This window comes from Oryza glaberrima, chromosome 2 (assembly GCF_000147395.1).
Source record: "Oryza glaberrima chromosome 2, OglaRS2, whole genome shotgun sequence".
In the NCBI taxonomy this organism is placed as follows: Eukaryota; Viridiplantae; Streptophyta; class Magnoliopsida; order Poales; family Poaceae; genus Oryza; species Oryza glaberrima.
This window is the reverse complement of record NC_068327.1, coordinates 7,159,398-7,184,222: the sequence shown is the minus strand read 5'-3', so window position 1 is coordinate 7,184,222 and position 24,825 is coordinate 7,159,398. Positions and strand designations below refer to the sequence as shown.

Genomic DNA, 24,825 nt, shown 5'->3' with positions numbered 1-24,825 from the left:
CGACTTTCAGATCTCATCTTGTGGTTTAATTTTCTCCCAAAAATATCTCATCTTGCGGTTTGCTTACTCCTAGTTTTGGTTTTGTATATATCCTCCTTCATACATTTACACAACCCTTGCAATTTGCTGCTAAAATTTCCATGAATTTTTTTATAGTAGAGTAAGTATTCGTGTTTCTGTACCCGTAGGTATATTAAGGGTGAATAACCGATATGGTACGTAGAGTTTTGCTCTAAGTATCAATTTAGTTCCCGATGTTTCAGATTGCCCAAACAAATTCTCAAAATGTGGTACACACGAATTCATTGGACGCACACACGTGTATATTTTTCAAAAACTGGTGAACACTATATCGACTCTAGAATTAATTGGAATCTCAGTTGAACTGGATGCACGACCACACATAGCCAATTTGGCCAGGCCAGTTTCCAACTTGTAGTGTTGTTTGACGCTATTTCTTTCAATTCATTAGATGATAATTTATTTAGTGCGAGTGACTTCAAGCGCTTGATTCTTATTTTTTTAAAAAAAAATCTTTTCAATTTCCCAATGCAATTACACTGGGCCTAGGCGCGAGCAGTGGGCCTAGGCGAGCAGGTTTTTGGTCCAGAAGAGACATGGAATTTACATGGCCAGCCCAACAAATTCTAAAGTCTAACACTAACATGGACTCGTAATGCAAAGCGCGTGGAGCAAATACTTATGAGGAATAAGTACACCGAAGGTCCCCCAACCGTAAAACCAGATATCCGGCGTCCCTTAACTAATCAAAACCGATCACAATAGATCCTTCGGTGGTTTTGACCCTGATTTTATCTTACATGGTGGCTGAGTCAGCGTGGGACCCACGTGGGCCCACATGTCACGCTGCCACATCATCTCTCTCCTCCCTCTTTTCTTCCTCAGTTCCTCCTATCTCTCTCTACCTGTAGGCCGGTCGGCGGGGCGAGGCGGGAGAGGAGGAGGGCAGCGCCGCGACGCCGGCGATAGTGGCCGTAGTGAGGAAGCACGGCGGCCTCCCGGCGGAGCTCCGCAGCGGCCAAAGATGGGCCCGGGGAGGCGATAGCGAGGCGAGAACGGTGCAGGCGTGCAGCGGCCGTGCGCGGGCGTCGACGGGGAGGTGGGGGTCATCGACAGCAGGCGTGATGCTGTCGAGGTCGCTCACCTCGCCGCCGTGCGGGATCTTCATCCTCGAGTTCGCCCGCGCCGCCGCCGACGCCTCCCGGGCCACTCAGACGGTTCGACCACGAGGTCGCACGGGCTGCCTTAGCCACCGCCTCCTTTCTCGAGCGTCGCAGCTGCCGTCGCCTCCCTTCTCCCGTGTCGTCGCCGCCGCATCCTCCCTGTCGTCGTCGCCACGGCTGCATCCACCTGTGTCTTCGTCGTCGCCGCCGTGTTCTTGGACAGCTTGTACCCAGACTTGAGGAATACGAGGGCCGCGACATCGGTGGGGGAAGTGACGGGGAGAGGGGGGCGGCGTGAGGCAGAGAAGCGACGTGGCGGCGGCAAAGGCGGCCTTCAGGCACTTGTCGGAAGGGAGGGAAGGGAGGCATGTGGCGGGACTGAGTGTGCGTGCCGCCTTGTAGGACTTGGAGGTCGCCTTGGACGTCGCGAGGACTACGACGAGCGGGGACGAGGCGGCGGCTAGCACACGCAGGGTCTTGAGCGCGGCCGTCGCGGCAGACGTGGCGGTGGCCAGTGGCTTGAGCGCGCGTGAGCGGGAGAGGATGAGGAGCAGTCGCACCCCCACCACTACCCCGAGCAGTCCCTATCATCGTTGCCACGGGCGCGTCCTCCCGTGTCGTCGGCGTCGCTGCCGTGTTGTCTGCCGCCTCCTTCTCTCCCGCCTCGCCCTAGCGGCCTCCTCCCCAGCTGCTGGCCGGCTTGCCCAGAGAAGAAAAGAAAAGAGTGAGAGAGAGAGAGAGAGAGAGGAGGGGGAGGAGGAGGAGGAGGAAGGGAGATAGATGATGTGGCATCCTGACATGTGGGGCTCATGTGGGTCCCACACTAACTCATCCGTCATGTAGGATAAATCCAGGGGTCAAAACCACCAAAGAACCTATTGTGACCTGTTTTGATTAGTTAAAAGACATCAGATATCTGGTTTTGCAGGTGGGGGATGAGACCTTCGGTGTACTTTTTCCTACTTATGAAGTATAACAGCATCCAACTGCCTATTGGCTGACTTTAGGGCCTAACAATCTGAGCAAGTCACCTTCAGGCCGTGTATTCATGGGCCTCAATCTCGGCTCGTGTGGGCTGGGATTTTGAACTTCACATAACACTACTTGTAAAAAAAAGAAAAAAAAACTTTACATAATACACAACACTTTCCAGCAGACCTGGCAAGTTTTTTTTTCCCAGAAGCCTATTTAAACAGTGTGGATACAAATGAATAATGCTCGCTCCGTATTTGTTTTTATATTCTGGGTAATTGGATCAAGCTATTATAACTCCTTCGATTTTAAAAAATACCGTTACGTACTATTCGTCTATTTAGAGCCATGTCATTGTAATTTGGTCAAAATTGAAGATATACAAGTACACTTCATATCCCTTCAATGCAATTATAAAACAGAATTGGACCAGATTACCACTCCTCCTTCCTTATTCACCCCTTCTTCCTTCTTCCACTCACTAATCTTTGTCATCTCTTACACTGGTCCGATCCGGCGATTCCCATCCAGCCTACCGGACGGGCGCTCTTTCTGTTCTCCACTCATCATCCATTCGTCCATGGTGCCGCAGCACAAATCGTTGCAAAAAGCTCCGGTTCTTGTTAGGGTTAATTGAATCCATGACATTGTAAATATGTCGATTCAGATAAATGCCACAACAATTCGTTTATTCGTAGTCGTGCCATTGAAATTTTACAAAATTGGAATCATGCCAATGCCGTCACTTTTTCCATCCATCTCCATCTTCTTCCTCATCTGCACGTGGGACCCACATGTCAGATTCATCTTCTTCCTCCATCTTCCCCCTCTTCATTTTTTTCTCATATCTCGCCACGGAATGTTCCCAGTGGCGGCGGCTGGCGGAATAACAAGCGGTCAAGGAGCGGCGGTACGTCTGGTGGCGTGGGGAGGAGCGGATCTGGACGTGTGGCGGCCGTCTCCTCAGCGGGCGATGCAGGGACTTCGCCGGCGTCGTCGCTAGCGTTGCCGCGGCTAGGGTCACTATTGTCAATGCTAGGGCTCACCGGGGCACCTTTGCTAGCGTCGCTGCTGCTCGGGATCACCTGCTGGGCCTGGCTATGCCGCCGCCGCGGCCACAGGGGTGCGGATCCAGGCCGCCAAGCCGTGACCACATGATGGCAGCACCGCCTAGTCCATGTCGACAACGAGGGGGCCCTGGACCTCGCCATGGCGGCCATGCCCACCTAGTCCCCTCCGTTGAGGTGGTGGAGAGAGATGAGAAAAAAAAGGGAGGGAGAAGATGGAGGAAGAAGATGAATTTACCTGAATCGACATATTTTCAATGGCATATTTGTAATTTTGGTCCAAATATTTTATAATTGCATTGAAGAGATACATAGTGGTATATCTGTAATTTCAGTCAAATTGTAATGGCATGTCTCCAAATAGACAAATAGTAATTGCATTTTATAAATAAAAAGTTACAGCGGCATGGATCTAATTAACCCTTATATTTTTAATCAAAGACAAAAATGAATATGAATAACTGAAATAAATACATATTATTTCGAATACAAATAAATATTTAATATTGGACACAAGTATGGAAATAAATATTTCTTGAAACATGAAAACCTAGCTAATTTCAAATAAACCATTAGATAATAGGCTAAATGATGCCGATTGAATTCAACACATACGATCGATATAACAAGTATAAATACATGTGAAATTAACGAAGCGACATAAATACATGGCTATTAATTTAGATTGCTATTTGCAAGTTGAAATAATATTAACAGCATGCGCTAGTGTTGTAGGCTAAAGCACCATTAAAGAAGGGTAATTTTACTATTTCTTCAGAAGGTAACGGAGGTATAGATTTTCTACTGTAAAATTTATTATCTCAAGGTACCAAAAATATAAATATAAAATTTAGTTATCTTGAGATATTTTTTTCAAGAACCATACAATTTCTCTTTAAGAAAATGAGAAAGTTTGCTATAGAACTAGGCCTACAAGCGGGATGATGTACATTTTGTGTTCTGTGGATAGCAGTGTCGCAACAAAGTTTGGATATCCATATTTTTATCCGCATCCATCGGAAACTAACCAAATAGCATGTCATATGATCCAGATAACTCAATCACTCAATAGATAGATGCAACCAAGGCTAAGGTCCTATTTGATTCAGCTTAGAATTATTATAATCTAAATTATTATGAGTAAGCTGAAACAAACAAGTAGATTATTATAATAGATTATTATAATTTGTAAGCCAGATTACTATAATCTAATAATCTCCTCTGGAGAAGTTTTTTTTTTCAGATTATTGGTGGTTAATGACGCACTACCCTTAGATGCCTTCAATAATCCGAAGAAACAAACAACTCGCAGCTTATTTTATATTAGCTTATTATAATTCAGCTTAAAATAATCTAATTTAATAATATAGATTATAGTAATCTTAAGCTGAAACAAACAGTAACTAAAAGCATTCAACAATTAATGAAACAAACCCTGCAGTATTGGTAGCTGTACTCGTGCACTCGCGTGACCAACGGTACGAGTGAGATGATCATCATACATAACCCAATCAAATACTACCTTCATATTTTAATGTATGACGCCGTTGATTTTTTATCCAACGTTTGACCATTCGTCTTATTAAAAAAATTTATGTAATTATCATTTATTTTATTATGACTTGATTCGTCATTAAATATTCTTTAAGCATGACATAAATATTTTCATATTTGCATAAAAATTTTGAATAAAATGAATGGTCAAACGTTGGTCGAAAAGTCAACGGCGTCATACATTAAAATACGAAGGGAGTATATATTATTCATCCAAACAAGCTAGCCAGAAACAAGTTAGCTAGCTTACCAATTTCTCCACAAGAAATTCAAAACATCAATCAATCCGGATCCAAGGACCCAAGAGTGAGCTATATATCACACACACACATGCATGACCCACACGATCAATTCGAAGGAAAAAGGGAACTTAATTAGCGCGAATATATCTAACATATGCATATGGAAGAATCGATCGATCTCGAATTTGTCATGGATCAAATCATCATGTATATCATCCGTCGTCGTGCGGCGGCGAGCGGCGGACGAGCAGCTGGTGGAGCTCGTCGCGGATGTGGAAGTAGACGGCGGCGAGGAGGTCCCATAGCTCCGGCAGCACGGCGGTGAGGTTCCGGCACGACGGCACCAGCGCCGGGAACGGGCACAGCATCACCCCCACCGCGAACAGCGTCGCCCCCGTCACCGCCGGGCACATCGATCGCGATTTCGCTTAATTTTCTACTAACTAAAACCATATACTAAATTAAGCCACTGAAATGATCAATCGGATTTAGCTAATGTTCAAGTAGCAGCAGCAGCTATATATACCTGAGTTACGCTTCACTTCAGTTTAGAGCAAGCTAGGTAGAATGTGTTCAGTTAACGCCAAAATTAGAAGTTTGGTTGAAATTGAAACGATGTGACGAAAAAGTTAAAAGTTTATGTGCGTAGAAAAATTTTGATGTGATGAAAAAGTTAAAAGTTTGTTGAAAAAAATGTAGAACTAAACTCGGCCCTACTAGCTACTACTACATGTGATGTGCAAGAAATTAGGTTACTTCTAAAAAAAAAGGAAATTTGGTTAGGTAGCTCAGTAGCTGAATGCTATGCTGTGCTCATCTGCACGTGCCAGGTTTGACTGGTTGATATGATCGGACCGGTAGCTGAGAGGCCCAATAAAAAAACGGCCCATTTATCTCTTCAGGCCCATTATAACCGGCCCAATATTCCCATTCTACCAAGCGGCCCAAGCCAGACCTAGGGTTTGTTCGGGGTGGTATATATAAGCCCCCACCACCCCAACCCGCGTCTCCCTCGCCGCCGCCGCCGCTCGCCGCTCCTCTCTCGCCGCCGCAGCGAGGAATCTCCGGCGAGGACACCACCGACGCAAGCATGGCCGACACGAAGACGGCGCCGGCGGTGACGCTCCGCACCCGCAAGTTCATGACGAACCGCCTCCTCTCCCGCAAGCAGTTCGTGCTCGAGGTGCTCCACCCGGGCCGCGCCAACGTCTCCAAGGTGCGTCGCATCCTCCTCCTCCTCCGGTGACCGTCCGGGCTAGGGTTTCCCGCCGCCGGCGTGAGGCTCATGCGTGCGTGTGCGTGTGCGTGTGTGCAGGCGGATCTGAAGGAGAAGCTGGCGAAGCTGTACGAGGTGAAGGACTCCAACTGCATCTTCGTGTTCAAGTTCCGCACCCACTTCGGAGGAGGCAAGTCCACCGGATTCGGACTCATCTACGACAACCTCGACGCCGCCAAGAAGTACGAGCCCAAGTACAGGCTCATCAGGGTACGCGCCTCTCTTGTCTCGTTGATCTCGCCCTGCTCTTGATAGTTTAGTTTAATCGTGATGCTATGCTGAAATCTGAACAATCTAGTACTACTAGAGTAGTTGTCTGATGGGAAAAAGGAGTAAATTTCACTTGGGATTACCATTTTGAAAAATATAGTATTGTTGGTTCTTGTTGATCGGTGTTTTTTTTGATGTTGATCAGTAGAGCACCATTTCTTGTAAAATGTGGTTTGGAAGTAATGAATCACATTCTTATGCGTTTAAATGATGTATTTTACTAGCATCGTTGCCTTTGTTAGCAAACTATGACTTTTATGTTCAGAATGTTAGCGCGATTGTATTGGGTAGTGTGTAAAACATGTACTGCTGAAGCGGTGTGGGTTTGACTTCCCATCTTATTCTAGGAATTACTGCAATTTGTGGTGGTTTCTACTAATCTGCATGATGATTACAGAACTTATAACATGAAAAATTGGTTAAATCATGCTTGAATACTCATCTTTTGACATGCATAATATGCTGTTGCATGTAGTGCTTGATTCCGAGCTGTTTCACTAGCTTTATGCATTACTGCATGCTGCCAAACTTAATGAGTTTCATTGCCTAAAGCTTCAGGTGGCAGGTGTACCTATTAATTATTTTCATGGGTTTTGGAATTCAACTTTTCCATGATGCATATCAACTTAACTCGTGAAACACTATGAAAGCCCATGTTTTATGTATTTTGTCTTTCTCATTTTCTTTTTGCTGCCATACCTACAGAATGGCCTCGCCACCAAGGTTGAGAAGTCTCGCAAGCAGATGAAGGAGAGGAAGAACAGAGCAAAGAAGATCCGTGGTGTGAAGAAGGTCTATATACTTACCTGACCGCCAAGTTCTATTATTATAGGAGTTATAAACCGCATTGCTAACTACATGTAACTAAACTGCTTGCTTGTGTCGAATTTGCAGACAAAGGCTGGAGATGCAGGCAAGAAGAAGTAAGCAATGGTGTTGAATTGACATACCACCTTAGCTGCCTTAAGTTCTCCGCCCACTATCAATTTTTGTACCCCTTAGCGCATCTCCTTGTCGCTATTCGCAGAATATGGATTGATCTGCTAGAAAAAAAAAGTTTTTTGAGCATTTTGACATATGCCCCCCTGTTACATTACATTGCTGCGTTTACTGTGACTTGGCTTTGATCAGCATACCATCTCAGTGTCCCTATAAATTGGCTCTTAATCAGCTTTCCTGCTCTTAGTTCACTGGCACAAGGTTTATTGGTCTTGTTCTTCACTCGGGCCTTCTGTTGTGGTCATTGATTAAGTGAATTATTCGGCTCTTTTTGACATCGTATTTCTTGCTGTGAGCTGTAATGATATGGAGAAATCAAGGTCTGTTAACCTGGGTTGCCGAATGCTACCTTGTGCCCTGTGTTGATGCCAAATGAATTTCTATCAGTCAAATTGCACAGTTTGCAGATGGGCTTTTTAACCGTACAACTTAAAATTGAAAGGAATAAGTTCACTTGTGGTCGTTCAATTTGTTGCCTAGATTTTCGTCCTTCCACCCAAAAACCAGATATAACTAGTCCTCCAACCTACAAAGCAAACGAGGTCCCTCGACGGTTTGGATGGTGGTTTTAGCTCATGTGGTGTATATGTGGCTAATTTGTCCTTGTTCTCTGTGGTAGTGATGAGGCACTAAAAGCAACATATAAAAATTAAAAATTAAAAAACATGTAGGGCCCACATATCAGTTAGATAAAAGATAAAAGAAATAGGTGGACTCACATATCAGTGGATCCCACAGTCCTCTCCTGTCACCGGCTCATCGCCTCCACGGACGGCAGTGTTGGTGCCTCCTCCCAGCCATCCTTCTTCTCTCCTCGAGCTTCCTCGTCGACCGGTGAGCACACGCGGAGAGGGAGAAGGGAGGCGGGCGGCTTCACTGGCACCGCTCGAAGGGAGACGAGGTCGCCGCCGGCTTGCTCCTCTTCCATCGCAATGGAGACCACCGCCTACAGGGCGAAGGAAGCAACTATGTAGAGGGAGGGAATGGTCATGTCGGCCTTCGAAAAGGGGAACTCAACGACTAGCAACGGCGGGAGGAGACGCGGCGGGAGGGGATCTAGCGGTGACTGGCTATTGGGTCCATCATCATCGGGAGGGGACCCGAATCCGCGTGGTTGCTGACTTGCTGTGGGTTCAGTGCTTAGCCTCCCCGCGGTGGGAGCTTAGGAGGCACGACGGCGATGTAGGAGCGGAGGTCCCTAGACTTCCCTGCGGCGGTCGAACTCGGTGACGTCGTGGCCGTCGCCTAGCTCCTTCCCGCCGGTCGCTGCCCTTCTCCCCTATGGCCACCGCCCCTCTCCTCTTCCGTCGGACATCATGCCTCTAGGGCTGCCGCACTACACTCCTGGTGACCTGGCAGATCTACTGGGTGCAAGAGGAGAACGGGGTGAGAAGGAAAGCGACTAGGTTGTTGTCCGCGGCCTCTGTGGTAGTTATCGGAGCATGTGCTCGTGGTGCAGTGAAAGCTAAGGCACGGCTCACGCAGCTGGCCCAGGAGTCGCACAAGTAGTCGGCGGGGGCCATCGCTTGCGGCGTCGTTGTCGAAGCAGGTGACCGCCTCCGTATTTCCTCCGCGTGGTGAGGATGGAGGCTATGGGAGATGAGGCAGGAGCAAGGGACAGCGCGGGCGGTCGGTCCTCCTCCGCGCATAAGCGTTGGTCGACGGCGGTGGAGCCGGAGCCGAGGGGGCGGAGATCTAGAGGGAAAGGAAAGCGTCTGCTTCACTCCCGCCGCCTGCTGCACACCCCTCCTCTTCCACCGCTCAGTGCGCTCGCCGTCCTCCTCTCCCTATTCCTCTAACCACCGCCGACGTTCTTGAGCCCGCAAGCCATAGGTGGCCAACGGTCACCCACTTCGACGCCTGGGATGTCGTCGCTGTGGGAGCACCGGAGGATGGAGGATGGAAGCCTAGAAGAGGAAGAGAGGGGGAAAGGATGAGGTGAAGGAAGTGGGGGGCACTATCATGTGGGTTCCATTATTTTTTAATCTTATTATTTGATTGACATGTAGGTCTATATATTTTGTTTTATTTTTTAAAATTGTTAAATTTTTGCTTCATATGCCATGTCAGATGAAGACCGAGTCAAATTAGCCACTTAGGCGTCACATCAATTAAAACTGCTATCCAAACCACCTTGAGATCTATATTACACCGGTTTTGACAATTGAGGGACCAATTGTATCTTGAAGGTGAAAATCGGATTTGTTGACAAGTTAAAGGACGTCAGATGAACTTATTCCAACGAACGATGGTGCCATCGGCCCAGGCTTACTCAAGTGGGCTGCACGGCCCAACAGGTGTAGCGTATATATTTATAACCGAGAAAATTAGAATGGCATGTTTTAATATCAAATCCAACATTGTCAGTAGAGAAGTAGAGGGAATAGAAATACAGGCAAAAACGCTACGATTTCATAGAAACCGTTGTCTTGTTGGTAGATTGGAGTCGTCTGCATTTTCGTTCTCGCGTTGGTGAAGTCGTCTCGTCTGCATTTTCATTTTGCACAGGCACACAGCACCAACTGAACCAGCTGCAGAGAGGAGCAACACGAGACAATGGCAATTTGCAAAGCTGCTACTGCTCCTCTCCTCTGCCAAGAAAGCCCGAATTTTGCCAGCCGGTCGCCACGTGGACAAGTTAATCTGCCTCCAATGCAATGTACTACTGCAACAGTATACACGTCGTCCTGTTTGGTCGGTCACATCACAACCTGATCTCGATTACTCGTACTACTCAGCTCACGTGTTGTCCTCCTCCTTCGTGTAGACCCGTTTCTACCGATTTGTAGTATGCTAAAGGGGTGTCTATATATAAGGGTGTAAAATTTTGATGTGTCACATCGGTTATTATATATGGTGTCGTATAGGGTGTTTGGACACTAATAAAAAACTAATTACAGTATCCACCAGTAAACTGTGAGACCAATTTATTAATCCTAATTAATCCGTCATTACCATAGTTTACTGTAGCACTACATTGTCAAATCATGGAGCAATTAAGCTTAAAAGATTCGTCTCGCCAAGTAGTCGCAATCTATGCAATTAGTTCTTTCTAAGCCTATATTTAATACTTCATATAGGTGTTTAAACGTTCGATGTGACAGGGCGTAAAATTTTAGGGTTGGATCAACATGCCCTAAGGTCTCCTTTGAATCGCATAAGGAAAAAAAAGAATAGAAAAAAATACAGGATTATGATAGGAATGAAAATGTAAAACATACATAAGTGACTGGTTGATTGAATCGCATAAAAAACAAAGGAATCTGATGAGAGAGATAAAATCAAAGAAAATTTTCTAAGAGTTTTGAGTTCTTGCTAAGTGTTTTTTCAAAATCTATGTGCAATGAGTCATTCCATAGGAATTTCATATGATTTAAAAAGCTCCAATCCTTTGTATGAAAGGGTCAAATAGGAAAAATTTTTTATAGAATCCTATAAAATTTCTCCAAAAATCGTTTGATTCAAAGGGGCCATAAAAATATATTTATTTTTCATCCATCACACACATATCAACACATAAAAAAGAACTAAATATCCATATTTTATCAAATTTCAATGCAATTATTTCTCTTTATGTCCTCCAAATACATTTATTCTCTATTTCCACAAACTCCGATGCAACGATAGCTGATTAATATAACCACACTACTATATAAACTATTTTTTTTGCGGTCAAATTGATTTTTCCATGCGGAGGTTTTCCCCGTCTGGACCCAGGTGTCTGGAAAAATAAATATTTTCGTGTGCGGGCGGCCCAACCGCGCAGAATATCATTTTTCCGTACGGTCGGGTTAAGTGGACCGCATGGGATAATCGATTATCCCGTGCGGTCAAATAATACCGCACGGATTTATTTTTGTCAAAAAAAAAAGGAACTTGTTTTGTCTTCCCCAATCAAATGTTTAGTTTAGGCCGTGTTTAGATCCATGGGTGTAAAGTTTTGACGTATCACATCGGATATACGGACACACATTTGAAGTATTAAATGTAGTCTAACAACAAAACAAATTACAGAATCCGCGTGTAAACCGCGAGATGAATTTATTAGAATTAAATTTGAAAATATACTGTTCATTCATTTTTTTCTCAGGAATATTCGGGATGCAAAAACCTGTGCAAAAATATACCGTCGGTGTCACACATTCGTTGTGCGAAAATGGTATCACACGGTGAAAGCGCGAGACCGCACGGTCTTGCGGAATGGAAGAGCGAGACCGAACGGTCTCCCTGAAGCAATCAACGACACTGTCCAATGGGTTCCATTTGATTAGCGATCGCTAATCAGGATAATGATGAGGACATCCTCCACTGTTACCCACTGGCAAAGACGCAAAAGTTGGGCGGCGACCATGTGAGCCTCTGAATAATCCCACCTTGCTTAGCTTGAGAGGAGGAAGCCACTTTAAAAGGGAGAGCCACCCTTTCCCTATTGGACTAGTCTTTTAGGGAGATTGGGTATTTCCCCGAGTGGGTGTGCCTATGAACTGTTGAGTTCCGGGCAACCTTAAGTTATCGAGACCCCACCTGGGCCGGATTGTTATCAGATAATTAATCGCTAATTAAATCGGCAAGGCACGGTATCGCAATTTACTTGAGCGAGACCGCGCGAGACCGTGCGATCTCGCACTTTCACTACGCGATACCGGTCGCGACGTCATTTCCACGTTATTTTTGCGCAATGGTTGTGCGAGACTGATGGTATATTTGTGCAAAAGATTTTGCATACCGAATATTTCTAACAAAAAATTGAATGAACAATATATTTTCAGATTTAATTCGAATTTATTAAGCCTAAATCATGTCGCAATTAGACTTAAAAGATTCGTCTCGCAATTTACACGTAATCTGTATAATTAGTTATTTTTTTCGTCTATATTTAATACTTTATGTATATGTCCAAACATTCGATATGATAGGATGTAAAATTTGCAGGAGATCTAAACCGGGCCTTAGTTTATTGGGAAAATTGTAACCATGCCATTATAATTTTGTAAAATTGCCGATAAGCACGTTGTACGAATGGTAGGAGCTGGCTTTGAATGATATCTTATAAAATAATGATCTAAGATACAAATGTAAAACACAAATAATTTGAATTACAACGATGGTAGCATCTGGACCTGCATTTTTTTTAGGAATGTGATTAATCATACGAAAACTTACATGTTTAGTTGCCAGCCACACTTTACCACAACTAACGTTAGACAAATTTGGGCAGCCACAAAAGTGTGGTGGATAAATTGCTAGCCAAAATGTTAAAAAAAATAAATCTACGGCATATGAAATATATTATTTAAAAAGTATGAAAAGTCACAACTGTGATCATAAAATGTGGTCATCACATCAGCAGAACCAGTACAGGGGACGGCAGGAGGGCCAATTGACCGCAGATAATCTTTGTGAGCTGCTAGCTGCGCCGTCCGTCCGTCCGTCCAAAAGGTTGACGGCGCGGCGGCGGCCGGCAGCACGCGCCGCGGCGGCGCTGGCCCCTGGCTGGCCACACCTACCTACCTACCTTTTCTTTCTGCAATTTATACTCCTACATGTATTTTGGACCACCGTCCTAATGGCCTAAACTAAACAGAAAGTAGCTAGCTAAAGATGGTATCACCGACTATACCACATTTTGGTTGTTATATATTCTCTTCTCATCTAACACACACCCACGCCTGCATGTATTCATGCCATGTTTTTTTTGGATTTCTTTTTTCTCTCGGTGAAATCTACCAAGAATAATCTTGTAGAATTGGGCATTTTCAAATTTCTATTCTTTGTTATCCGTACGGAACTTATCTAGAAAATCCTGCTATTAATCACATGATGATATTTCTCTACTTCTTTAAAAGCGTCCTTCTTATGTTCCCTTTCCTTCGTACTGATCCCTCCGTCTCAAAATATGAATATTTTTGGACTTTGGCACGATCTCCGAGATATTACTTTGACCAACAATATCAATATAAAAGTAAGATGTTTTAAATAAAAAAGTTAAATATTATGATAGTTTGTTTAATGATAAATCTAGTAACATCAATTTTACATGATTGATCTTTTTTATTTTTTTTATTAATAGTAAATGTTGAAAATATTTGACTTGCCACTATGCTAAAAATGATTATATTTTAGGACGGAGGAAGTATGTGCATAGCCACAGTAAAATTTAGTGATTTATTCTTAGTGATCCAAAGTTTTACACAAAGCCCCCCCCCTACGTTTACACAGAACTCTCCATATTTTGCAAGAAAAATAACCTGGTACGACCAACTTAACTTTATTTGGTATTAAAAAAAACATAAATTTATTGGTGAACTAGAAAAAAGTATCCGTGCGTTACAACGGGTAAATGCTATTTTAATCTTATTGTTGCTATATGGTTTAGTTATGATGAAATTCATTGTGAGAATTCACTTGGACAGTTCTTTAGAAAATCATGAGCTACAATTAGGAGTCCAACTTTCATCTTAAATTAGCATGCGAGTTTTTTAAAGAGATTTCTTATATGACTCTTTTTATTTCCAAAAGCAAACGGACTTAAAATCCGACTCACATACGGATATGTGTTTCCAAAAGCGAACAAACTGACAGACTCAAATACGGATGGTGTACCAAGAGACCAATAAAAACATCTTCAGTTTTTATAATAGTAGAGATTATTAGTCCACCCATCTGGTCAATTTCTAATTATATAGGCCTATACCGTTGTATAATATGGACATATTACAGGTTATTAGGAAATCTAGAGTTAGAAATGCAACATTTGCATAGTGCTGGAGGCATACCACGAAGGGCCTTCGGCCGAACCTGCCGAAACCAAAAACTCGGGCAATAGGCTCAGACCGGAGGCAGGCGGCGAAGGTTGAGAATAAAGCCATATGGGTGTAAGCCGTGGCTTGGGTTACGCCAGCTTCGCCAAGCGGAGTCCTTGCCAGAAGGCTGCACGGGCGTAGATGATGCGGCGAAAGCCTCGGCACGAAGGCACGGGTTTCGCCAAAGTACCGAACCTTGTCGTCGGGAAGCCTAGCGGGCCGCTACGTCCTCAGGAAATTTTGGCAGATAGATGGGCCGAGCCATTTAAGTCCAGTAGGAGCCCATATGTGTAAAGGACACAGTGTGCCCTCAATAATGTCCCTATCATAAGGGTAACAATGAAAATTCCACTGTAAAATCTAAACCCTAATAGGGAGAACCTGTAATGGGGCTATAAATAGCCTCCTAGGGCCATATAATAGGGGGATTCTAAAAAAAATTTTCACTAAATAATACAACTGTTTCACTTTTCCAACAACGGTTGAAAAAAACCACGTCTTCGACGTGACGTGGTTGTCTATTCGACAACACATAGTTACATGATTAATGGAATTAAATTTATTAGAAGCGTGGAAATTTCATCTAACTCTCTCTCTCTCGCGGTAGAAACATTGACAAACCTTACATAGGACGCTAGATCAAGGAATCCTTGATCCAACGGCCACCAAGAAGAAGAGGAGCAAAGATGTAGGGGACCAGAGAGAGGTTTATGCAAAGGTGGTGGATGGAGGTTACTACTACAATGATTCCCTCCAAAGTCCAAAATGGCACCCAAGTTGAAGTTAGTCACTCACCACCTGCACACTGTTGTTGCTTGGATGCTGCCACCAGCTCATTATTGTTGACCTCTAGGGGCACTTGCTTTCCTAGATGCAGAAAGTGCATTCTTGTGCTCTCACAATTTTTTGCATGGATGGTTTCATGCTACAAGTAATTTTGCATGAAGTTTCAAGCAAGGTTTTGCATGATATCTAAGATAACTATTTTTTCCGCAAATTGTGCAATGTGCCTTTTTTTTTTCCATGGGCTCACTTCACATTCTATTTTCAGTTGCCAACAGATGTTACAAATTTACAAAACAGGAAATAAGAAAAAGCAAAAGATAACTCCATTGAGAAAGCAACATCAATGTGATCATGGGAGGGAGTCGTAGATGCATAACTCTATTCACTGGGATTCAAATATTAATGTTATCATTTATTTTTGCAGAGGCCAAAAGTAAGCATCTTTTTGGTTTGTTGCTGCCCAAACCAACCCTACCAAACTTGGTAATACCCAAGTATAAATTTTGGTATTACCAAAATTTGATAATATTGATTATGTTTGATTGGTAGGCTTTACCAAAATATGATAGAGATTTTAAGAGCGAAAACCTTCGGGACGGCCAACTTTTAGTAAGATAGAAATGACAAGAACATGTTTGATTTGTTGCATTATCAAATCTTGGTAATACCAAAATGCTAATACCAAAATTTGGTACAGGAACAGAATGGTCATGAAAGTTGCAACAATCCAAACATGCCCTATTTCTTCTATTATCTTTGAAGGGCATTTACAATACAAAATGAGTGGTTTCATGTTTCAACATTAGATCCAAGCTACCACTATCAGTTGGGAGAGTGATCCTGTTGAGGGTGCGCGCACCCTATTAAATGCCTTGAAAAGTAGACTATTGTACTGAGAAATATTAAACTCTCTCCATTTTATAATATATGACGTTGTTGATTTTTAATGCGACGTTTGATTATATGTTCTGTTTAAAAAGGTTATATAAATGCTATTTATTTTTTTATGTTTTATTTTATCATATAAAACTCTGACCTTTACTTATATTTTTAAAAATTTACACTAAATTTTTAATAAGATGAATAGACAAACATTATACGAACAACCAACAATGTTATATATATAAAAAGCGGAGGTAATATTTGAAAAGAGAGGAAGTATCACACAACATAAGACCACTTTCTACATAAAATTCTCCAACAAAACAACTCTCCATTGCTTGCTCCAAGAATCAATGCATTATGCATGCCACACCTGCATCCCTGCAATTGTTTACAGGTGCAACGCAATGCAAGGCACCGAAACAAACAAACAAACGAACCCAGAGCTAGCGATGAGTACTCTGATCCCAACTCACAAGAAAGGAAGAGAAAGGCAGCTTTCTTGAGCCAACAACCCGTCGTCCGTTGGCATGCCAACAACCACCAACTCGGGAGCCGGCCTCGCCCGCGCGCAAGAAGAAGAAGAAGAAGAGGAAATCATCAAAGCCAAAGCAATGCAAAGCAAAGCAAAGCAAAGCATATTTTGGTTTGGTTGTCACCTTTGCTTGCTTGCTTGGCCACTGTAACCTTTTCAGTGCTCTGCTGCCTCTGCCTCTGCATGGCCTGCAGTTTCTCTGCACTGCATATTTGCATTTGCATTTGCATTTGCCCCTGAATCCTGATGACCCTGACGACACACGGACAGACAGACAGGGCAACCACAACAGCAATGTGCTCGCGGCCCAACGCAGGCAGGCACAGATGCCATGAGAGAGAGTAGAAAGGAATACTAGCCGAATAGGAATAGTAGAGTACTGCAGCAGCGGCCAAAAGAGCAGGATCCTGCAAATCTTCTCCGCTGCACGCCTAATTATCCCCATCACCATCTCATTCTCACCCACCTATGGCCTTGTCGCTTGCTGTCCTGCCTCCATAATCATCATCATCTTCTTGCTAATACTACTCTATTACTAGCTGATGAGCTTGTTAATGGCACTTTAATTAGTCTAAAGCAAAACCACCACATTATTAGAGCCAGTTTAATAGTATAGCCCACTACTTAGTCCAATTCACCTATAACCGATCTAATAGTCAATTCATACAATAGTTGTTTACTATATTATTAATATATGGTCCTACCTATCATACACACATTGTGTCTTGGAGTCCGTGCTGCAGCTGGCTACAGATCTGTAACCCGCTGCTTTTCTCTCTCATTTTTATCTTATTAAAATATATTTATAGCTGGCTAATAGTATGCTATTTTACCTGCTCCATCTTTGAGTGAGAGGAATATAGAGAAAGAGAGAGAGAGAGAATGCAGTAGGCAGCAGAAGCAAACACGAATCTCTCTCTATCAGGGCATGATAGGAGGAGTAGCAGGATAGGACGTCATGGGCGGCATCTCAGCTCAGCTCAGGCTCAGGCTCAGCTAGACGCTACTCGCATCGGAGCATCACATTGCCGTGTGCCGTTGCTCGCATTGCAGCTGCAGCTACTACTACCATTCCCACACCTTTTCTAGCTCTCTGTTTCACACCTCTCTCTCTTGCATTGCAGCCAAGACAGCAACCAGCAGCAGCAGCAGCTCAGCTAGCTAGTTTCTGCTTTCTTGATTTGTTCTTGGATTTGGGCGAGCTGTACATCTAGAGAGCGGGTGATGGGGGAGGCGTCGGAGAGCATGAAGAAGATCAGCAGAGGCCGTCTCGGCGGAAGCTGGATGGGGGAGCCAAGCGATCACCATCGCCATGGCGATGAACAGGAGGAGGAGGAGAAGACGCTGGAGCTCAGCCTTGGGCTCCCCGGAGGAGGATGGCGAGCGGCGTGCAGGGACAAGGGGACGACGACGAAGCACTCCATTGCAGCAGCTGCTGCTGCTGCTGCTGATGATGGTGACAAGAGCTCCATGCTCTCCCTGGGCTACTCCACACTCGTCTCCCACTCGCAAGGTACAGATAAAAGAAAAAGTTCACAACTCTGTAACTGATCTCGTGTTCTTGCGATGTCAGTTGCATGTTACTGTAATAGACATCTAGTTATACGTGTGTTTTTGTTAGTGTTTTGGTGTTGTGACATAGCACAAAAATGTGCCTCATTTTCTGATGAAACTTAGTTAGATATATGGGTAATGCAGCGTTTGAGACCTGAGCAGAAATGTGTGTGCCATTGCTCTCAACTCTGAAGTAGGAGTGGTTTCTAAAATTTGGCTGAGGAGAATGAGCAGGAAAGAAACCTGAAAAATTAGTTGTTAAGAAGATTGTTGTTAAGAACTTTTTGTGTTTTTATTGGGGGGAGCTGATAGGTGCACTGAACTTTTAACAGTATGGTTTCAGAGGTTTAGTTGACTTGATATATACTTGTGGTAAACACTGCTCAAGAAAATACTTGTGGTAAGTGTGTTTACATAAGAAACCTAGGTAATATCATTGTTGTTTAATGAAAAATCCATTATCTGACAAAAAAAAAGAAGTATTGCATATGAGTAGAATATTGCATCATTGGTTCTTCTTCAATCTTGATTGCATGTGCCATGCTCCAAAGTCAAGAACAGCAGGGGAAAAAGTTCTCTGAAGCATGATATCACATCTTGTTTCTTCCTCCTTGTTCTTGTGCAGGCAAGGCAAACAAAAACAAGGGGTCCCCAGAGGAAGAAGAGGCACATCCACCACCAGCTACAGGGAATAATGCACTTGCATCCAACAATAATGGCTGCTTCCAGACAAGGTTGGGAATCATAAGGGCCTCTCCTCACATGTCAAAAATTCCACAGCACCATAATCTTTTGCTTTTTATGAGTGGGCAAACTCAACTATTGGATTGGTAGCTAGCTACTAGCTCCTGATTCTTTTATTCCTCATTTCCTCCTCATCTGCATGAATTGAAGAGGGAGATGCCTCCATCTCCTGCATGCCTGCTCCTCATTTATGACAAAAACCATTTTGCTTGTTTGCTTCTGCCTGCCTGCATGCTATCCATGGAGATAGATAGATAGATCTCCTACTCCATTTATGAGGGATGCAGTTGTCTTTGTCAACATGTAGTACTGTTTGCTGTTTACTTTCTAGTTTGTCCCTTCTGTTCATGACAGTTGTTGTTAGTTCACCTGACATACCTGGTTGCAGGATTATTTACTTAAGTATAATTTCAGGAAAATTGATCATATGCCACCCTTTAGATTGCATCCATTTATAAGCCACTCTTGTGTCACCATATATAGGCAAAGCTTTGGCATTAGCTAGCAATCATTTACTGGTGTTGTACACCATCAGGCACTAAGCTTCCTGATCTGAATGTAGACTACTACAATGTGTATGTTTTAATTTGAACATCCTTTTTCCAGAGAAATAGTTTCTGATGCATAGGTGATTTAGGATTTGTACAAAAAACGGAAATTGAAAGGTAATAACTATAGCTAGTCAGATACTCTATTTTGTAGTTTGATGTAGTTATTCTTTGCAAAATAATATATGATACCATTTCTGAACTTTTCAACCTTGAAAAACAGTAACTATAGCTAGTCAGATACTCTAGTTTTAGTTTGCTGTAGTTATTATTTGCAAAATAATACAGGAGATCATTTCTGAACCTTTTTCAACCTGACAACCTCGAAATGCAGATCTCCTAGTACTCCTGTTGTTGGTTGGCCTCCGGTTCGAACATTCAGAAGAAATCTGGCTACATCCAGCAAAGCATCTCTTGAACTGCAGAATGGAAAGAAGGCTGCAAAAGCAGAAGAGATCAAGAGAGCTCCATTCATAAAGATAAACATGGATGGTGTCCCTATTGGTAGAAAGATCAATCTGAATGCTTTTGATAGCTATGAGAAGCTTTCTTTAGCGGTTGACAAGCTATTCCGAGGCCTTCTTGCAGGTATATGAACCTCAACTCTGTTGTTTTGTAACACAATCAAATCATTCAATTGTGACTGCAGTTTATGATAGAGTATCTGAAGAGTTTTCCACTGATACTGAACCATGGCACTGCATAAATTGTTTCCTTATTGTTCTTTCGAAAGTTCGCAAATTATTTCTTCGTTATTTTCAGTATTTTGAAATTTGAATGGCTGAGTTATCGGATTAGTATCTGATCCAATGTGTTCAATTTGCGTCGTTGTATTTAAGCCCAAAGAGACCCCCTCGCTGCTGGAGCAAAGGACTGCCAGCAGGAAGATGTGGCAATATCTGGCTTGCTAGATGGAACTGGGGAGTACACTTTGGTTTATGAGGATTATGAAGGCGACAAGGTGCTTGTTGGAGATGTGCCATGGGGGTGAGTTTTTCGTTTTACCGTTGCATTTTCAGAGAGTAGTAAACAAAGTTACTACTTTTATTGGATACTGATTATGCAAACAGCAATGCTTGAAAATGATATGCAGTCTATTCCCTTGTTTTTTTAAAAAATTTTATTGATTATCAAACTGGGAGAAAATAATTTTACCATCAAACTGGACCATATGCCTCCTAACTGATAGTCTGATACTGCAATTCATGCAGGATGTTTGTTTCTTCAGTTAAGAGACTGAGAGTACTGAAGACATCTGACCTCTCTTCATCTGTCAGTACCTCTTTCCACCTTAGTTCTATTACATCAAACTCTGTTATCTCCGCATTATTCTGAAATTTGTTCACGCCATGTAATCCATGCAGCTAATAACCTCTGGACGGAAAAGAACAGCAGCTGAGTGTTGACCTTCTTTTTTGGAGCTGCTTTGACACATTCAGTGACCTGCTGTGAAGAAGAATATGATCTTCTGAGCTTGTATCATCGTCTCTTTCTCTCAATGTCTTGCTGTGCTGATCTTTTGGGGTTTTCCTGTTCCTACTTAACCAACTTGCTTCCTTCTGTTTAAGACACTTGTGTGAAGTGAGTGCAATTTGACATGACCATCATGTAAATGTTCAGCTAAATGCTCTACATTTATGCAGTTTATTCTCTGGCAGATGATATTTGGAATGTTGCTTTGTTGCATGAGACCCATTTAATAGTTTTGTTCTCTGTTACTGGACATGAAATTGTTGTTGCTAGAGGAATCAATTCAGAGAAATGTGGCCAAATTTGTTGCAAACGTTGATCAGGGGGCCTAAACTGAGGCTCCAACGTGTGTTGCAACTTGCAAATGGCTCATCCGATCAGTGGCCAAAGCTCAGATGTTTCATGATGCTTTTATATGCTTTAATTGGGTTATTAATTTAATATAGCACATTCAATTGTTATAAAACAAATCAGAGAAGTGAGTTAATTAGTTTCAATGGTTAATTGGACTCATGCCATTGTAATTTCTTCAATTTTGAAAAATACCATTACTATTCGTCTATTTAAAGACATGCTGCTATAATTTGACCAAAATTAGAGATATGCCACTATGTACCCCTCCAATGCAATAAGAATTTAGACCAAATTATCCCTTCTCCTTCCTTCACTCCCTTCTTCCTTCTCCCTCTCACTAATCTCTGTCATCTCTTCCACCAGTCCGATCCGGTGATCCCAATCGAGTCCGCTGGCTGCCGCCCTCTCCACCTAGGCCCACTTCTCACCGTCCATCCCCATACCATAGAGCCGCGGCCTCTCCATCACTAGCCATCCCATTGAGCTTGTTGTAGATAGTCGCGGATCTTGTCGTCCTCCTCTTGGATGATAGTGGTGGCGGCGGGGCTGCCCCGATGAAAACCTTGGTAACTGTGATGACCATGTCGAGGAGCGGTTTGTGGTAGCCCCTTCAAGCTCAAATCTTGCTGTCACCCTTTTTGGAGCTCCCCTGATGGTGGTAGGGGAGAAAGCAAATAGAGGAGGACATGAGGGGGTGGTTCACCTACAACATTAGTGTGTGGGTGGCGGAGGTTCTGGTGTAAGGAAGAAGGGGGTGAATGAAGGAGGAGGGGTAATTTGGTTCAAAATTTTTTATAAGTGCATTGAAGGGGTACGTAGTGGTATATCTCTAATTTTAGTCAAATTGTAATGGCATTTTTAATAAGTGAATAGTAATGGCATTTTTTTTTATAACCGAAGAAGTTACAATGGCATGGATCCAATAGTTTCAATGCTTAAACATCGACATCACGTGAGAGAAAAAGATTCACGTTTCCAAATAACTGAACACTCTGTATTTGGTTAAATAATTCATGCATCTGAAAGATTATAAACTTATATTACATTCAGCTAGGAAAGACAATTTGCTAGAAAAAAATTACTAGAGATAAGTATAGGCATGAAGTATATTAACACCAAATAATAATAAGTTGAAACTCAACCTCATTTGAGAGTACTACTCACCAAAAAATTATCTTTTTTCTATTACCAAATAAAGTTGAGTTGGCCCTACTAGGTTATTTTTCTTACAAAATATGGGGGAGTTCTATACTTCTACTAGCACAGTGCCCGTGCGTTGTAACGGATGAAGTCAATTTTGATTTTACATACATACTCTGCACATGCAAGTTAGTGGATAAGGAGTCGAAAGCGATGACACATCAACCGAAAGCAACTCCACTAAATTGAACCTTCTATTGTGGTGCAACGAATTGACACTCACTACACTCATACCTAATTGTTTCTTGTTTTAAATCCACTCGATTTATGATTATAAGAAAGATATTGATACCACCTTGAAATAAAATTGTTTTTTATTGACTCCTATATTTATGGCTACAATAAGTTATTTATTTTTTGTATGTCATGTAATATTGTCCATATCACGGATGCCCGCCGTCCTCCTCGTCATCGTCGTCGTTGTCACCGTCGTCGCTGCTGTCCTCATCCTCGTCCTCATCCTTGTCGTAGGGCGTAGGGGGCTAGGGTTGGCTGGGTCCGCCCACTGCCTTCACCGTCGACGCGCGGGAGGGGGAGCTGAATCCGCTGCCCCCGTGCCTCTTCACCATCGGATCCGCCGCCGCCGCTCATCCACACCACCGGAGCCGCCGTTGTCGGATCCGTGCGGGCGATGGCCGCCGCGCCTCCCCATCGTCGGATCCGCCACCACACGCCTCACCATTGTCGGATCCGTCACCGCTGTCGCATCCCTCCTCCGCCCTCTCCCATTGCTTGAGCCCTCCACCGCGTCGGGAGGGAGGAGAGGGGAGAAGAGGAGTGGGGGAGAAGAGGAGGAAGCCGTCGTCGTCGCCCTTGCCCGCTGCCGGTAGGGTGGAGAGGAGGGAGGGGTGGTAGGAGAGAGAGAGGACTAGAGAATAAACAAAAGTGAGAATCTTCAGGGGTATTTTTGCATGCGGGTAAGTTAAACACCACATTTTCACGTGCGGATATTTTAAATGGTCCATTTGGAAAAAATGATTCTTGCATACGGGTTTCTTAAGAAGCCGTATGGGAAAATCGGGATCAATTTTTGCAGGCACGAACACTTATGGCCTATCTACAATCTATTCGGGTGCTCATCTAGAAAAATCATTTTAAAGTAGTGAATGGAAAGATGACATGATGAATCCAACCACATTTTTTTGCTCTTGGTTACAATTAATGCTATGTATTTGTTGGTGAATTAATGTTGTATATAAATAAATTAGTAAGTTGTAAATGTATAATAAAATTTCCTAAATATAAAGCATGGCTGGATTTAACTTTATTAAATTCTCCATGGTTAATTCTGCTCTTTGGAATTTTCTAGGATTTTTCAGAGCTCAACTACTAATTTTAATAATACAAAGAACATTTCAGTAATTATTTAAATAAATATATTAATCATTAAATGATCTTGTTTTAATGTTTTTAAATACTTAGAGTGTCCAAGTATGTTTAAAATTTTTCTTGAAGTTATTTGAGCATTGGAAATATTTTTAACAATTCAAAGATTATTTCATTGGTTAATTTATTTGGAGAAGTAATTAAAAATCCTCTCTCTTTCGTGGGCCTAATCCACGAAGTTTACAGCGCCGAAAGTCCGTTTCATGTCCCTACTTCTTCTCCTCTCGGGCCAGCCTTTTTCCCCAAAGTCCACACCACGTCCCAGTCGCTACAGTGCTGTCTTCAACCTCTGGCCGGAGACTGAGCCCGACCCGGCGCCGTTTTCTCCTCCAAATCCTGGCTCCCCTTTCGATCTTTTCCAAAATTGGTTAAGGGGAAATATTTCTCTTATCCTCCTCTTCCGTTTTCCTCAAGAATCGGATCTTATCTCGAAGAAATCAACGCAGAATTGAGCTCGATTCGAGCTTATCTGTCCAAACCGAACCCTAGTTTTTGTGGACAAAACGAACGCGAAATTGAGCTCGGTTCGAGCTTATCTGTCCAAACCGAATCCTAGTTTTTGTGGGCAAAGCGGAAGGGGACGGTGACGGACGAAAAAACGCGGGTCAAAGGATGCGACGAGAGGAATAATATGAATCTTTTAATTAGTTAAGATTAAAATTGAGTTTAAGATGTAAACGTAGTGGGGGCTTTGTGTAAAACTTCGGATCGCTACCAAATGTATCGACTCGAATCAAGGGGGCTTTGTGAAAATCGTATCAGAAGAGAAATCGTGGCCGTCGGATCATATGCGTTGCGAAGATCCCCCCTCTTCCGCGTCCCCGGCGGCGGCGGCGCCGCCTCCGCGCCGCGCTCCCCTGAAACCTCCCCGCGGGATGCCGGCGCCTCTCCTCCTTCCCCCCACCCCGAGCCACGGATTCCATCGCCGCGGAGGACGAGGCGCGCTCATCGATCCGCCGCTCCCCGTCGACGACGAAGCGACAGCATCAGGGGTTCTAA

General features: G+C 43.3%; 2 protein-coding genes across 2 annotated transcripts; both read left to right on the top strand.

Annotated features, from left to right (window-relative positions):
- Positions 1-6,013: 6,013 nt before the first annotated feature.
- On the top strand, positions 6,014-7,750 carry LOC127761082 (40S ribosomal protein S24-1-like). Its single transcript, XM_052285300.1, has 4 exons — positions 6,014-6,235; positions 6,335-6,505; positions 7,271-7,357; positions 7,460-7,750. Exons 1-4 carry the CDS (start codon positions 6,110-6,112, stop codon positions 7,490-7,492), a joined length of 417 nt encoding a protein of 138 aa, XP_052141260.1. The 5' UTR covers positions 6,014-6,109; the 3' UTR covers positions 7,493-7,750.
- A 9,717-nt stretch (positions 7,751-17,467) lies between these two features.
- Positions 17,468-21,102, top strand: LOC127763532 (auxin-responsive protein IAA7-like). The gene is made up of 6 exons (XM_052288266.1): positions 17,468-18,083; positions 18,750-18,858; positions 19,751-20,004; positions 20,256-20,403; positions 20,628-20,688; positions 20,781-21,102. The coding sequence occupies exons 1-6, from the start codon at positions 17,795-17,797 to the stop codon at positions 20,820-20,822; spliced, it is 903 nt and encodes a 300-aa protein (XP_052144226.1). The 5' UTR covers positions 17,468-17,794; the 3' UTR covers positions 20,823-21,102.
- Positions 21,103-24,825: the final 3,723 nt, after the last annotated feature.

What these genes read in the sequence shown, in the direction of transcription:
- LOC127761082 (XM_052285300.1), top strand. Translation starts at nt 6,110, where the DNA reads ATGGCCGACACGAAGACGGCGCCGGCGGTGACGCTCCGCACCCGCAAG. An exon ending in GCCGCGCCAACGTCTCCAAG is followed by an intron (nt 6,236 to 6,334) that starts GTGCGTCGCATC and finishes GCGTGTGTGCAG; the next exon opens with GCGGATCTGAAGGAGAAGCT. An exon ending in AGATCCGTGGTGTGAAGAAG is followed by an intron (nt 7,358 to 7,459) that starts GTCTATATACTT and finishes TCGAATTTGCAG; the next exon opens with ACAAAGGCTGGAGATGCAGG.
- LOC127763532 (XM_052288266.1), top strand. Translation starts at nt 17,795, where the DNA reads ATGGGGGAGGCGTCGGAGAGCATGAAGAAGATCAGCAGAGGCCGTCTC. An exon ending in AATGGCTGCTTCCAGACAAG is followed by an intron (nt 18,859 to 19,750) that starts GTTGGGAATCAT and finishes CTCGAAATGCAG; the next exon opens with ATCTCCTAGTACTCCTGTTG. An exon ending in GTTGGAGATGTGCCATGGGG is followed by an intron (nt 20,404 to 20,627) that starts GTGAGTTTTTCG and finishes CAATTCATGCAG; the next exon opens with GATGTTTGTTTCTTCAGTTA.